Source organism: Pieris napi, chromosome 12 (genome assembly GCF_905475465.1).
Source record: "Pieris napi chromosome 12, ilPieNapi1.2, whole genome shotgun sequence".
Classification (NCBI taxonomy): Eukaryota; Metazoa; Arthropoda; class Insecta; order Lepidoptera; family Pieridae; genus Pieris; species Pieris napi.
Genome location: NC_062245.1, coordinates 11,507,691 through 11,524,677, shown reverse-complemented (window position 1 = coordinate 11,524,677; position 16,987 = coordinate 11,507,691). Strand labels below are relative to the sequence as shown.

The 16,987-nt window shown below is 34.3% G+C and overlaps 1 protein-coding gene across 12 annotated transcripts in view; it reads left to right on the top strand.

The window, feature by feature from the left end:
* Positions 1–16,987, top strand: part of LOC125054611 (restin homolog) — a 54,469-nt gene that overhangs the window by 35,248 nt on the left and 2,234 nt on the right. For 3 of the 12 annotated variants that reach the window (XM_047656605.1, XM_047656604.1, XM_047656611.1), the window contains 17 exons: positions 761–817; positions 940–1,014; positions 1,438–1,527; positions 2,031–2,183; positions 2,264–2,500; positions 2,578–2,767; positions 2,835–3,054; positions 4,753–4,809; positions 10,924–11,064; positions 11,162–11,293; positions 11,580–11,600; positions 11,762–11,933; positions 12,155–12,511; positions 12,603–15,421; positions 16,034–16,176; positions 16,495–16,635; positions 16,757–16,926. In XM_047656605.1, the coding sequence (XP_047512561.1) occupies positions 761–817; positions 940–1,014; positions 1,438–1,527; positions 2,031–2,183; positions 2,264–2,500; positions 2,578–2,767; positions 2,835–3,054; positions 4,753–4,809; positions 10,924–11,064; positions 11,162–11,293; positions 11,580–11,600; positions 11,762–11,933; positions 12,155–12,511; positions 12,603–15,421; positions 16,034–16,176; positions 16,495–16,635; positions 16,757–16,926 (5,175 nt within the window). Of the gene's footprint in view, positions 1–265; positions 335–760; positions 818–939; positions 1,015–1,437; positions 1,528–2,030; positions 2,184–2,263; positions 2,501–2,577; positions 2,768–2,834; positions 3,055–4,752; positions 4,810–10,923; positions 11,065–11,161; positions 11,294–11,579; positions 11,601–11,761; positions 11,934–12,154; positions 12,512–12,602; positions 15,422–16,033; positions 16,177–16,494; positions 16,636–16,756; positions 16,927–16,987 lie in introns of those variants that run through there. The other 9 variants (XM_047656607.1, XM_047656612.1, XM_047656610.1 and 6 more) reach the window with 7 other exon arrangements.

The following is a 16,987-nucleotide window of genomic DNA, read 5'->3' as shown; positions in this document are numbered from 1 at the left end:
AATTTAAATATTACACTCCCAATTTTCGATTTTTTGCTTAACAATGCGGATCAGTTATCAATAGGCATTTAACAATGTTTTTTTAATTTAATTATTGATAAATTGTTTTAAGTAGCCTTGATAGTCGGGAAAGGTTTTAAGGTTAAACTTTCTTCCGTATAAGAATGTAGGCGGGAAGGGCCCAAGATGAGACATAGTTATGTCATTGTTATGATTCGTGTGCCCACGCGCATGAGCAAGGCCGGCCCATTGCGCAGTTGTCACAGATGATTAATCCACCAGATCAGTACCGGACACACGTCAGAACGATCGCCGGTGTCTTATTAAGTTACTTGTAAGTAACCAGATTGGTGCAAAATTGGGATTTAAATCTTATAATTTAGACAAGTTCTTGCAATACAGGCTTCAGTTATTAAATTTTTCATTTATAGAATATTTATCATATATATATTTGTTCTATTAAACAATATTCGTTTACTTAATACGGTAACAAAGTAGAAACTGAATAATGTTTTTACATATTTCTTTGTTTAGTTTCAGAATGGTTAATACCGCATTATATATAATTGTTTTACCATTGTTTACCAGTTGTGTTCACATATCCAATATTATTCCATTCAATTCATATTCTCCAACGTTCTAGAAATTTACAAGGACATCGCTTAAGTCTCTGTATTGCTGTTTGTAGTCAATTGTCAATTCACAAATTACCATGAGGCATGTCGTATGTTTTGCTTTATATGTTTTCGTTTTGTCATAGACGGCAGCTCGGAGACGAGAAAGTACAGCGACGATTCGTCCAGAAAGAATTTGTCAGGTGAGTTTTGCAGAAATGTTCAGCATGACCGTTCTTTTGCCACGCATGAGACATATTCATTTGAATGTTTATCACTGTATATAATATCATTCACTGTTATGCTTTGCACATCGATGGAGCAGATTTGATTGAAGTAGAGGAAGACGAGGTCTCAAGCAGTCTGCCGGACAGACGTCGGATCCATCGAAAAGCTTCTAGTGAGTTTACTCGATTACGATTCTACAATTTAGAGTGCAGATGTTGATAGAATTATAGGCTTGGAGCATGTTATTGTTAACTTCATAGGTGGAGGTACCGTTAACTCTACTAGCCACTACTACTAGCAATTGATTTATGATCTAACCCAAATGCAATTTGACGATATATATATCAATAACGAATTAACGTCCTAATGGTTTGCATGAAACAGAAGAATTGTTTTTATCGGAATTTTAATCAATAACAGATGTATTTTCTAAATTACCTAATCTATTTCGTTGATGTAATTTAAATGTAAAATTTGTTTAGAATAGTTTAACATGTATTTTTGCTGCGTTTGAATTTAGTTCGAAGGCATGTCCAACGAGTGCTATTTGGTAGTGGCTAATGTATGTGTGTGTCCCCTATGTGCATCATCACAGCTAGTAGCAGGTCAAGTGTGACATCAATGGATGCCTTGTGGGAGAAGCACCCTCGGCGGCTGAGCGAGGCTGGCCTCAGGCGGTCTTCAGGTGAGTGTGCACGCTCAATATGCTCTAAGTCATTCCATGTAACAATTTTTAATCATTTGGACATGGAGAGATTTAGAGTCGTTTCAAGTTTCACTTTTTAATGTTCGTGTGTCATGCGCATTGTAGTACGTGTGGTTTTAGTTGGCCTTTCATTGGTGTACAAGCTTTTGCTCGCAAGCATTTTCTATTAGGCATGATAAACTGCAATTGTTTTTCGTCAAATGCAGTTTGTATGGCGAAAGTTCCTGGGTATGTCGGAATGTGAGGTAGTAATATGTAAACCGGAATGCAAATAGCCCTCGACGGCCGTTGCACTTGCATCGCAGCAGTATTCAAGTCGTGTATGTGTTGAGAATAGAGAATGTCGCGTTGACATCCATATTCAGATGGCTATAAATTTCAGACCTTTTAGAGATGGTGGAGTTTCACTTCCTCTTTTCACGAGATTATTTAAATTGTTTATACTTTGTAAAAATGTTTAATTCATTTAATTATTATTTCAGATCACAGTGTCGTTCTTACTGAAGACACGGACAGTTTTATTATCGGGGAGCGGGTCTGGGTTGGTGGAACGAAACCAGGTCAAATTGCTTATATCGGAGAAACACAATTTGCTCCCGGAGATTGGGCTGGAATCGTACTTGATGACCCCATTGGTAAATTGGCGTGACAACGTTCGTCTAACGACAACTATACATATAGTTAGAAAGTTACTTATAGAGTGATTGTCTTTCAGGAAAAAACGATGGTTCGGTGGCTGGGGTTCGATACTTTCAGTGCCCCGAGAAGCGGGGAGTTTTTTCCCGCCTTACACGCTTAACACGTGAACCGCTCTATTCGCATGCTCCACATGACGCCTCACCAGTGTCTGATGCTGGAAGTGTTTTCGAACGACCTCCATCAGGTTTGGCTCGACAACGACGCGCTGTTTCGCCCAATGGAAGTATTCGAAGCGTCGTCAGCAGCAAGATGAGTTAGTCTTTCGTACATTTTGATTACGTATTTTATAAGATATGTGTACTGTACTACATACATAATTTTATCGTATAGATGCTTCTATCTCCACAACTACCAATGCTGACCTTCGAATGGGTGACCGCGTCATTGTGTCTAGCAGTCGCGGTAGCAAAGCAGGAATTTTGAGATATGTAGGCGTTACTGAATTCGCTACTGGTGTATGGGCTGGAGTGGAACTTGATGATCCTATTGGGAAAAACGACGGATCGGTTGAAGGAAAAAGGTAGACGTCGATATCCTCAAACTTGGTGTCGTTGATGTAACTGTACTGAATGAAACGACTTTTACAGATATTTCGAGTGCGCTCCACGTTTCGGTCTATTCGCTCCCATATCGAAGGTATCTCGTTCTCCATCGAACCGCAAGCCTGGAGCGTGTGCGATTCACAGCAACGGTCGGGCGACACCCTTGCGGCGATCTAATTCTCGCGACTCCCTCACATCGCTAGGCACATCGATCGCCTCTTCTCGCGCAGGGGTGAGACTGGGGGTGACGTCGCTGGGTTCTCAGGTAGGCTAGCCCCGCGCGCGCTCGGCGGAGCCCTTCTCCCACCGATCGCCTCCCCTTGTGAAGCCGCACCGCAGCGCACCCAGCCTTCTCGACAAAACGTTGCTCGTAAAACACGTCGATCACGACCGCTGCGCCCTTATCGCGTTGCCTCAGCCGCGCGTCTATTATGACGTAGTTTTCAAATCGAAGAACGATGCTATGTGTCGTTTGAATGAAACGCTGCCAAAGTCCTGTCGCTGTTCTGAGAGCGTTTTGAGTTTCGATTCGCGTTCGGAGCGATCGCGACGCAGCATGTCGAGCGGGAGTAGCGGGACGGTTTCAAGGGCTCTGTCCCAAGGGGGGGAGGTGGTGCGGTGGGGAGGGCGACCCGGCGCCGTGACGCGGGCCAGCCGGGGCCCGGCTACGGACCTGTTTGTAGACTTACCCTCCTCGCGCACTCACTTTTCAGGCTTCGGGAAAAGCTACCATTTCTCTTGTGTGTCACCCTTTCAGTTTAATTATCCCTATGTGGTTTACATTTGAATACATTCGAACATTCCTAATGTTTCTTAAGTATTTACGGCGTGTGTCACAGTGTATTGAAGTACAAATATCATTCAATAGTTCCTCGCATCCATCCATTGTTACTGAATCACGTAAATATTCTGCAATAGTATTAGATTGTTAATATAACTAAATGGTACACGCAAAAGTAATGATCAGCTTGCCGTTTGCATGATTTTTTTTGTTACGGTCTGTAGCCGGCACCCTTTTGGTTGGTCCATTATTTATATTATATTTTATTTATTTAGCGTATATTAATGTTTAGTTCACCAGTTTAAAACCAAAACACTCAGCTCCTTGCTGTTCTGCCGCCGGAAATATACCAGTACACATTGGCAGCGTGACGTTTTTACCAGCTCACGTTGCCCTGTAGGGCTGAGTGTGTTAGAAAGCTTTTAGGGAGCTTGTAGTTAAATATTGAAGACTGCATTGGTAACTATTAGTTACCTGTCTTATTTAACTGTGATATAGACATTCCTAAACGAATGTATGACTGATGTATGTTGTGTATTTATATAGTTCTTGCACTAATTAGCATGGTGTTCCTAACCAGAATAAGTACATATAAGTTTTCAATATGAATCATCCTCAATCCTAGAAATCGAAGATATTTCGACATATTTCTACGTGTATTCATAAAAATTCAATCGATTGCACCTATATAGTATGTCTCTTTTTATCATAGCGTAAACACAATTTGACAGAAAGAGACGAAATACTTTAGAAGAGACCGAATCTTTTTGAATTAGGAGGATAGAAACAAAACAGCACTAAGTACTCAGAGTTGCTCATTAAGAGTTAATTTTATATTTAAATATTGGCTTGGCTTATAAAGGTATTTCAGTTCTTTCGATCTGGCATTTTTGTTAATTTAATCATTAGCGATAATTGACGACTCTGAGTACGACAGAATGAATGGAGCTACGTAGTGAATGCACTGAATGCTTTTTGGTTCATTTAGTTTTTGCATACCGCTAAGTGTGTATCATATAATTGCACGTAATTTGGCCAGACGTATACCTTGTTAAAAAGGACGCCCGCGCATCACTGGCCAACTTATGTGTGGATTATAGGGCGGTAGATTTTTGAGTTTAACGCATTGTTTTCTCCTCATGTTTGTTGCGCATTCGCACTGTCACTAACGTCACGATTCAGCGTGTTGGTCCTCCACGTGCGTCCTCAACCCCGGTCTCCGCAAAGAATGCCCTGCAGGTACAGTATCCCACTATTGCAGCGCGATAGACAGGAGTTACATTTGTGCTTTACTTGAGAAAATATTTGGCAGATCTGTTGATGTCTCCAAAGATACGGGGTAGGCAAAATCTTTGACATTTCATTTACATTGACAATTTTAATTTTAGAGACGTTTTAAGTACGTACAGTAATCCCTCCTATATCGCGGTAGACCCAGGCCGCTTCATAAGAAATCGCGTTGTATTCTCGTAAAACCGTTTTTTGTTTTCAATTACTAGGAACATGAATTTAATAAAGTAAACATAGCAAAACTAATTAAAGGCTTGACAAATCATTATAAATTCCACACTACAGAAATATAACTTGAGAAATCTCCGCGTTATAGGGAGGCGGCATCGCTTTATAGGGGGAATAACTGTAATTTAATTTTTATATAGTAGTGTTTACATTACACTTTTGTCGAGGGACCCAATTTACTGGCTGCTATCAACAGAACTATGAAACATTAACAATACTTTAGTAACATCCTCGAATATCACTTATATCTGAGAGTTTGTTACAACGTATATTTTAGTTACGAAAATCGTTAAACCAATCTGAGTTTGATGATCCTCGGAACTACATTAAGACTTGATTCATAGGTATTGTTAATAAATATTTTTTGAAGTTCAGCACTTGTACGCACGTCTCTGCGCTGCAAAATGGGAATTTAATTTCGTATTAACACCGGAATTCTCTAGAAATTTCGGAATTGCCAAATTGTTTTATCCATGTGAAATTGTATTAACCAAACTAATTGTGATGATCGCACATAAAGTACAAATTGTAATCATGTTCCAATAATCAAGCTATATATTCTGTGATATATATATGTTATATCAATCATGTTTCAGTACCTGTAAGAATTGAATATATTCATAGTAATGCATTCCTTTATTTTAAGCGTTTTAATATAATCTCTAGTTGTAGTTTTTTAATTGGTGATAATAAATTATTATACATGAGTGGTTTTATTCTTCCTATGTAAATAAATATGTCTTATGTACTGTGTGGTTTTATTGCACGTATATAATATTAAATCCTTATTAATTATTTGAATCACGTTTTAAGAAGAGGCCCGTGTTCTAAAATGTGTTTTGTCAAGTTTAGATTGACACATTTTTGAAAATGGCCTTAGGTCTTTTGTTTTTTTTAATTTCTAAATGTTTCTTGCTGGAAGCTTTTAACGAAGTAAGAATTGTTTAGCAGTTTTGCTTATACAAGATTGTCCAATCGACTTCTTTGAAAATACTAAGGGTGAGTATCAGAAACAATAGTTTTGACTATGAGTCAGACACAGCGCTCTAACGCCCGAACACAATAATCAATCCACAATCTCAGATTGAAATCATTCTGAGATCAGACGGAGACAGTCTATCGATCTCCCATCTGCATCCCAATAACCAAACCCTACGAAGACAATCCATTTTTGGCGACTGATAAAATGCTCTTTGTCGTTCCATTTTACCGAGTTTTCACTCATATTTGATAATCAATGTAAACCAAATAAAATAAATAAACCCGTACAAATAACATTAAAATATACATGTGTATGTTTAAAACATAACAAACAGTTTTTTTAATTATTTAAAAAACTGATGTAAGTTAAAATCTGTTAAAATAATTAACTGTTGAGATCGAGCTTTCGTCAAATGTCATTTTCATACAGACACCGATACGACCTCCCATGGATAGCTTGTATCGACAGATGGCTATTACAACCCGTCGATTGGTTATTGGCACACTTGTTACAATATTTGGTTTAAGATTACTATCCCAGATGTTCGATTATAGATTAAGATAAGTTATTGGGTTCGGGCGTAAGTCTACTCTGAACTTACCTTTAGCCTCTATGGGTGTATATTTAAAAAAGGGCTATCGTCTTTTGTTTTATATTCTCACCAAAACACGCAAGGAACTGCATGCAGCTTCAAGGTGAAGGAATATCATGCACTCGGCGTAAAATCAATGTTAGGTGGTGTTGGGCTGGAAGTTTGCCAAGTTTCGTGAAGCTCATTTACATGGAAATAACTTTATCTATGATGCTTTATTGTCTGTAAAAATTATGCACGATAGCAATTTTAGGAGCTTCATTTTGTGGGTTTTATGTAAATAATTCAACGGTAAAGGGTTTTATGGTAGATTTTTTTAGAAATTATATATGTACATATAACGTGAATGATTTAATCTTGTGGAGTTTTATAGGTGAAGGACCTTCTTTTCTATTTGTCTTAATTAAGCCAGCTCTTTTGAGCCAACGTAGCCGAAATTATAATAAACCTTACGAATAATTTAGTATATTTCTTTACTATAGATTATAAAGCATCTTATTATTCAAAAGAATTCAAGCCTAGTTTAGTAAGAATACTTCAACTGAGAAATGTCTTACATGTCGCAGCCTACTAGCTTAATTAGCCGTTCAATCAACAGCCCAGCCCCTTTAATAAACAGCGCCGTTTAACTAGCGGCCTAAGTTATAGTCAGCCGTAGCATTCGTTACAACATTTAATAAACTGGCTGGCTAATGCTTAGGCCACTCATACGTTATACATACAATAAGAATTCTTTATTTAATATATTTGTTGAAACTTCATCAAATTTGTTGTTTGCCGACGCTTTATTGACAGTGGTAGAAAGTGGAACTAAATTGAAATGAACAGGATAATAGTAATGTAACCGATTCAAGTCATTTGTCTAGCTGTTTGAACAAATGGCTGAATATCATTCAGGCAATCGTTGAACGACGCTGATTAGTATAGATACTAGGCTGTTAATTGAGCGGCTAATTATGCTAGTTGGCTGCGACATGTCTACTAAACCGAAACAATAAGTATTTCGCTAGAAATAGAACTCCGTCCATTTATTCGTCATCTATACATGTCGTTCTATTCCGGAGAATTCGTTAATTAATTTCTTAATATCAGTACAAAATTTAGATTTGTAAATGATGTAAACACAATTAAATCCTTATCTTGCCAAAGTAAGAGATGACTTAATAACCACGTGGCGTGGGTAGGTGTTAATATGCGAGACTAAAAGGAAATATATGTTTTGATAGAACGTAAAATGACTCAACATCTCTTTAAATAAGAATTCGTAAGAGAACTTACGAAAATACGAATCGTTATAGAAAAATATCGGTAAAATAAAAATACCCTTTATTCGAGTATTATAATTAAGTTAATGTTATATTTAACTGGTAGACTACCTCCCACGGAGTGTAAGCCTCCTCCAAATTCTACTTGTCTCTTATCTTCGCTATATTTTCCAATCTCTCCGCGATATCTCTTATTTCATCTTCCCAGGTTTCTAGTAGGCGTCCTGTCCCTTTTTATAAGTATTTATGGAAATCGCTCTGTGTAAACAAATTGTATATTGTATTGTATTTTAAATTCTCGTGACACAATATTCGTTCCCATACTCCTCCGAAACGGCTCGACCGATTCCTATGTTTTTTTTCCATATTCAGTAAGTCTGACAATCGGCTACTATCTATCTTTCAAACCCCTGAGTGATAAAGGGTGTCCCAAAAAAAAATACATATATTTTGGATTAATGTTTTTTATTATGTGGCATTAACAAATACATACAACCCTTTATTTTCACCCCTTACGATCATCGTCTATTTTTTATCATAGTAGATAGTTATTGAACTAAAAAATGTTTCCTAGAAATAATATACATGGCAAAACAACGTTAGCCAGGTCAGCTAGTTATCGTATAAAAAGCAAATACGATCGGAACTATCGTAATAGTAACTGGTTTTGAGGATTTAGAATTTTTTATGCCAACATCCACAGAATGTTCCCCTAGGATCAACTTTAATCCCTATATATAAACATATTTAAAACCTCTTAAGTTTTGTACACTAGGTTTGAGAGATTATTACAAATATGCATCACATAGTTTTTCATATTTCTGTTATAGCTACGCGTTTATATTTGGATTAGGTTGTTGTTTGGGTTCTAGGCTTATTATAAATTGTATAGAATCATACGTTTTAAAAACAATCTTGACTAAAATACCCCGTGTACCGCCCAAAATACCCCAGGACATCTTTATTACCCCTAAATTTGGAGAGACCCAACTCGGCATCACTGGATATAGAACTCGGAATTTTACAAGTTCGTAATATTATAATTCACAGACTTAAACAGAATTGTCGCAGTCACAGATATATATTGAATAGCTGATTACAATTAATATTCTGTTGAGGTACGAAAAAAACATAATTGCCAATCGATTAGACTCAACAATGCAGTTCTTATTCGGTTGCATAATGATTAGTCATACATTTTTATGTGATGTCAACCAAACGTAATTAAATGTAAATTATATTAGTATAATATAACAGTGTGTTGTAAGGAAATTCAATTTGAAATAATAATTACTTATAATAAATCTCTTTCAGTCAACACTTGGGTTGCTATTTAATAATTAAATTATGATATTACAAAGAATTTAATGGAAACATAATATAATAAACTTATTAAATATATTATAGAATAGGAGAAATTGATATTTTAATTTCTTCTGTTTCTGAAAACCTTGTATCTATAATTTACAATTGTATAAATGTGTAGTAGAAAATCAAGTATTCCTCAAACTTCAAAATTTATTTATTTATAGTTACTACATATGAATAATAACAATTGACTCTATTGTACATAATTTATATAACATTGAATGTCGCTTTGCCAAAACGCTCATACATACAAAAAGAATATTTTTTTTGCAAAAAGCTATCAGTAATTACCTACCTGGAAGAGATCGCTCGAAATCGTTGAAGTCGTATGTTCTCTCCTGATTATTCTTATTGTACTGATGTCTTACGACAAAGTGTTAATAAAAATGTATCAATATTGGTTTGAAAATTGTAAACTTCGGGTCTTGAAAAGAGATATTGATAAGGATAAACTCACAAGGTTAACGCAACAATTTCCTTACATAACGAAATAATTAGTCTTTGTGTTTTGGACAAGGTTTTTGGTAACAGACATGTTATCTCATATGAAGTTGTTAAAGTTTACCAGTTAGGCAAAGTCAAACTAACGTTGTCGAATATTGTAAAAAAATATGCAGATCTAAGATTTTTATAACAACAAATTATTCAAAAATATATATATGAATATATGTATATTAAATAAACACGAAAATATAAATTCAAAAACAAAATCTTATCCAATAATGGGCCAACTCAGCTTTAAATCATCAGCAACCCTGATTTTCAGTAGGCCCATATATTATTTACGATATCTGGTCCGTTATACCTACCACGAAACTTTTAAGATTATTATTCTGTCGTTTTTAATATTTGTCCCTTGTGATATTACTTAGACGAAAAATTGAAGAATATTTTTATTTTATGTCGGCACGTAAAAGGAAAATGCAACACAGGGAACAGTGAGCAGTGAACACGTTGCGCTTCAATGATCCAAATACTAGAAAATATGTAAAACAGGCAGAAAATATCACCGCAAACACATATTAAACTAAAGAATAAAATAAAGAAATAATTTTTCAATTATACGAAAACGGAGACGCGAGTGAATTTAAATTTTTTAAGTAAATTGTTTCGATGGAGTATACTGTATAATTAGGATATAGGTATTTTGTATCTATCGCCATCGCGATATTTTGTGTTTATAAAACGTGTTTTAACAGATATGATCACGAATTTTTTACATTGTCACAAAACGACCTTTTAAATGCTTGTTTGAGAGAGTTTTTAGCTTACCTTGGTAATGTACACAATGTAATATATAATTAAATAAGTTTTATTTTATTGTTTAATAAGTAAAATTTACATAATATTTTTAATTGTCATAATAATTCTCATCATTATATATTAATTATGTATATCTATTGCAAAACACTGTAAGTCCCAAAAATCTATTGAATGTTTTTTCTTTGTAACTCATGTGTCATTTTGAATTTTAATAAACGCGATTCAACATTGGTCGTTTATTAAATTAATACCATTAACATTATAAGATTTTTAATTGAAAATATGTATATTGGAACATGATTATAATAGTAAATATTAATTGTTGTTATTTTTTAAATAATTATTAAAATAAGAAACATATGTAGGAACTTCTTCGTGAAAAGCAACATCATCTGGAGCGTCTTATGAGGGAGAGGGAACTGGAAAGATCAGAAGTCGCTAAAGTATCTCTTCAAGTTAATAGAGCAGAAACAGCGCTTGCGCAAGTGCAAAAGGAGGCTTCTGAGGTAAATCCTGTATAAATTGGATTTATTTTAAATATTAAGAATCTATAAACAATCATCGGACCGTGAAATTTGATTTTAATTTATTTTATGTTCACAGGCGAGTACAGAAAACTCGAAACTCAAAGTTGAACTTGAGAAACTAAATAAGCTTCTAGAAGATGAAAGACAGAAGGTTGAAGACCTTATGTTTAGAAATGAAGAAGAGAATATTAATAAGGAAGATTATAATGTAAGTTGGGAAAATTACTTTTTTTTCTTTATAGCTCTCGTTTTACTTGAAAAATAATTATTTGAGAGACCCGCAACGCACTTGCGAACTTTCTGGCAGTGTGTACCTCCCGTTTTATATAAAAAAATAATGTGTATGTTATATATAATATAGGGCTCTTAAATGCCTAATCATGTTTCAAGTCACCTGTAATAAAAATCATGAGTTGGAAATCGAAAGGCATAAATACGAACTGATAATTTAAAATAATATGTCACGTATTTAATTTTTTTTCCTCCTTTTTCAGAGATACAAAGAAGCCATGGAGGTAAGATAAATATTTTGAAATTAATAATATAGATTATTTAAAAGCCAATACAAATAGAGATCAAGCAATCTCTATTCATTTCTCGGTACTCACTTCTACGCCTTTAGTTCTAGTCTCTGTAGAGATCTCTGCAAAATATATATTAAAAACATAATTTATAGCACGAGAAAATGGAAAGAGAAAAATATATTCGGGAGTTAGAAGCAGAAGTCGCTCTGCAGTCAGCACGAGCGGAGACTACATCAAGTACATTGCAAGCCCTCGAGGAACAAAGAAATGCAGATATGGCAACACTGTCCGAACAACATAAAGAAGAATTGACCGCTGCACAAAGTAAGATTTTATTTCTTTTACACAAACAATAAACTATTCCGAGACTCCTCGTGCTTTATCATCACGGTCCGATTTTCTTAAAACGTGTAAAATTATTTGATTTCTTCTCAAGATTATCCTCAAAACTATCAATATATAATTAAGAGTATACTATAGCTCTAATTTCAAATATTTTTTTTTATCGTCCATTGTATTATTTTATTTACCGATTATCATTTCAGCACTTTCATCCGAGTTACAAAAATTGTTAGACGAAGCATACGCTCTCCTGAAGGAAAAAGAAAACGAAAAGGACTCTCTTGGTAAAAGCATGACAGACGAACTCACGAAAGTTAAAGCTGAATCAGAGAAAGCCCTTACTGAAGCCAAGACGAAGATGGCGATTGCTCAAACGGAGTTTGAAACTCAATTATCTGTACTAACATCCAAATTGCAGCTAGTAGAATCAAAACTAGAGACTGAAAAACAAAATGTTGAACGCTTAAATAAAGATAATAGTCAAATAGTTACGGATTTAAATGCGAAGCTCACTCAGCTTCAGGCTACTGTAGATGATAAAACTTTGGAGTTAAATAAAGGTAAGAGAACTAACTATTTTTAACTGTATACTATTTTTCACTGGTATACAAATTCTTGATGTAATATTAATTACAATTCTCAATGTTTCAGTACTTGGTACCAGCAAGGAGCACGAGGTTAATTTAAATAAAGAAATTAGCAAATTAAAAATGGAACTAAGTGCTAAAATATTAGATCTAGAACAATTACAAGATACTAAATCTAAGCAAGACGCTCTGTGTCAAAAGTTGCAAGAGGAGATAACACAGGTTAAGGAAGAACTTACACGTAAAATAACTGATTATGAAAGTGTTTTGAATGAAGCTTCACAACAAGACGAAAGGAACAAGTCTGAAATAATGCGACTTCAGCAAGACTTAAATACTAAAACGAAGGACTACGAAAAATTACTTAGTGAATCAAACAAAATAAAAACCACTACTGAAAAAGCTATCAGTGATTATAAACAAACAATACATGAGCGTGATAAGGAAATTGTTAAATTAAAAGATGAATTTGAAGAAACAACAGCCAACTTCAATATTAAGCATAGCAAAATAGCTGAGGAACACAAAAAAGAAATTGAAGATCGTAACGTTAAAATAGAGCAGTTATTAAAAGAAATAGAAAATCACAAACAATTATTAGACAAAAATAAACTAGAAATAGATACATTGACTACACAATTCACTATTAACACGGATGAACTAAAAGCTCTTAAAGAAGAAAACGCAAAATTAAAACAAACTTTGAACGAATTAACTGAAATTAATAATACGCTTAAGAATAAAATATCTGCAATGGAACTTGAGATTGGAGAATTGAATCGACAGTTAGAGAGTACTAAAGAAAAATGTAACGAATTACAGCAATCTAAAGAAAAGATTGAAAGTGAGTACATGAATTTAACAGGACAAACTACAGATTCGAATGAGCAATTTAATAAGCTCACTGTACATTTGAAAGAGACTGAAAAGGAGCTACAAACTGTTAAAGATAAACACAGGGAGGTGGCTAATAATCATGGTAGAATAGAACAAGAATTAAAGCAAAAAATATTTAAGCTACAGGAAGATTTCTCCGTAGAACGTTCGCAACTCATTCAATCTATTGATGAAAATATTGAGAAATACAAAATCGCAGAGCAGAAATTAAAAGATATTGAAGTTCATATGACTGAAGTAAATAATCGTGTGAAGGAGGTAGAGTCGGAAAATGACAAATTATTAGACGAAAATTCAATTCTAAAGCAAGAGGTTGCAATTCTAAAAATTAAAGAGAAAGAATTAGTTACTGATTTTGATGCTTCTCGCAAAAAACTGGAAATAGACATTGACAAATATAAAGAAGAAGTTTCACTATTGAGAGCAGAGGGTGCTTCGTCAGAAGTAAAATTGATGGAAAGGGTTGACCAGTTAACAGAAGCACAAAACGATCTTAATAATAAACTAGAAGAAGCTAGAAAACACGAGGACTCTCTTCAAAAGATTGTCGAGGACATGACATCACAAATGACCTATCAAAAAAATCAACATGAAAAAGAAAAAAGTCAAATTCTAAGTCAACTAACCGATTTGAACAATCAAGCAGAATCTAAAAAGGATGAAGAGATTCAACTAAGAAAAACGTTGGAAGAAAAAGAAACATTAATTAAGGATTTAAACTTAAAGTTAGAAATGTTGCAAGTTGACCTAAAATCAAGTGAAGAAATCTTAGTAGAAAAGGATCGGCAAATAACTCAAGTAAACGATGAAGTAACTAAAACAAATGAAAGTAAAAGTAAATTAGAAGAACAAATTAATCTTTTGCATACTGAACTAGCTTCAATCAAGCAGAAACATGAAAGTCTTTTGAAAAATTCTTCAACTGAAGAATCTTTGCTTAAGGACCAACTAGGACAGTTAGAAACTTTAAACGTAGAAATTGCAACATTAATCGCAGATAAAACTAATCTAGAAACAAAATACGCTGAAGTCGTCACAGAATCAACCAAACTAAAGGCAGACTTTGATGATTTAGTTAGTAAACTTAAGCAAACAACGGATAATAATAATAATTTAAATAAAATCATTGACGAAAAAGACGCATTACTAAAATCTCAAGAAGAACAAATAGATCAGAACAACAAAGAAATCAAAAGCGTGCATGAAGAAATAACCCGACTTAAAAATGAAATTAGTGATAAAATAAGCGCACTTAAAGAAAAACAAGACCAACTTGATAACCTCAATGACACTATTAAAGGCGAAACAAATGGTGCCAAACAATTAATAGAATCAATAGAACGTGAGACTGGCGAACTTAAAGCAAAACACAACTCTGAAGTTGAATCTCTAACTAACACAGTAAAAACATTACAAAATTCACTAACAGAACACGAAAAACAATCCGAAGAGCTCTTGCACGCTCGTGAAAAAATAAATGATTTACAAACATTACTTACTAAGTCAGATAACGATATAAAACAACTGACGAATATCAACGAAGCTCAAAAACTCAATTACCAAGATCTCAACAAACAATTACAGACTCAATTTGACGAATATAAAAAAGAAAGCAAAACGTTAAGACACGAACTTAAAGCCAAAATAAATCACTACGAAAAGGAATTAGAAGAATCTAGAAAAACAATTAAGCAAGATTTAGAAAAGCAAAATGAATTGCAAAATAAGTTAGAGGTTGCAGAGAAAAATATTTTAGAGCTAAGACAGAATTTAGAGTTATTGACCGTCCAACAAACGAATGTAGGGGAAAAGGATGAAAGATTAGAAAAGTTAACTCTTGAATTGCAATCAACGAGAAATGCTAATTCGGAGGCCTTAAACAATATGGAGAAGACATTGCAGACTTTGAAGAAAGAGGTTGAACAGAAAGTCGCACTAATTAAAGAGAAAGATGGTCTTGTTCTTAAGTTACAAGATGATCTCAAGGTAAGCGTAACTTGTGTAAACGTGTTACTCAGTGCACGTAGTTTTTGAGCGTTTAGTTACTAAAATACAAATCTTTCCTCTTTATAAGTACTATTAGTGTAGATAAGTTATGAAAAACACGTAAAGATTCTTAAATTCTCCTTAAGACTTCATTGTGAACAAAACTAGAAGTCGCATGAAAACACAAAATCGCACAAGTATTACATATTAGATTGTCTAGTCAACCTATGGATTTAAAATACAGAATATAAAAGATTTTTAATATGATATGGTATGGTCTGGTATGGTATGGTATGGTATGGTAATAATGATATGGTCACTAAGATGTTGTTAGGTTAACTTATTACGTAATAACTTAAGACCATTAACCAACTTGGTATTACATGGATCTCACTTTTTGCGGTAGAAGTGCGTTGGTTTTTGTTTTTTTTACAAGTTATGTTTTTGATGGCAGATTTATTACTTGTTGAATCGAACTTGATCAAAAACCGTATTTTAGAACATCAATCTTAAATCTATTTTAAGAGCTGTTCAATAATTTTTGTCTTGATGAAGTATGACAATATATTTGGCACTCGAGATAGAAATTGGTACATTGGTGTATTATTTCAGAATTTTAAAGCGAAGTACGAAATAGCTGATAGAGAAAAGGTGCTTTTGCAAAAGGAATTATCGAAAAGATCAAACGAAATACGCGACAAAAACGACAATAATTCGATGGGTACTTTGGGCCAGGGAGATACCGCGCAGGACAGGTGAATAATATTAATGCATTTTGATTTTCAATTATTACTGTAATTATGGCGGAATTTGGGATTGAGCGGTTATTGAAATATATGCTATTTACGGTCCGCTCTAAGCATTATTTGACTATAATAAAGTATATTTTTTCTTCATTACAAAATTATCTGACTTAATTTGTGGTTATTAGAAACTGGATTGAAATTAAAGATTTTTAAAGTTTTTATTTATTAATTCACCTATAAAAAAATGTTTTTTATTTATCAGCCCGTGTTGTTCTTAGATACTAATAATATTCGCAAATTATACTTAAGTTTTTTCTCGTATTACAGAACAGAAGAGAAAGAGATAATCGACGGTCAAGTGAATTTCTTGAATTCAGTGATCGTGGATATGCAAAAAAAGAACGAGCAGCTCATGGCAAGAGTACAAGCGTTGGAGGGAGGGGCGTTAACCACTGAACCTCCGTTGTTGTAAGTAGAATATAGCGTAACTATAATCAGCTACTTGTATTTTTTAAATAATTTTCTACAGGATCGAACCTACGATCTGTGCGTTAATACAACAATTGAAGCGATTTCTTTAATTCAACAGTAACGGGCGTAAAGCGCGAGCCGTAGCGCCGCGTTTGTTCTGCGATATTTGCGACGTGTTTGACGCCCACGATACGGAAGACTGTCCCAAGCAGGGATTGCCCGAAGACCCTCCGCCATCGGCCAAGAAGCAGCCGCCCCTACCACGGGAATACTGCGATATTTGTGAAGGTAATAAAGGGTTTTTCAACAAGAACTTTGTTTTCTAAAACAAAATAAAACAAAGAATTTA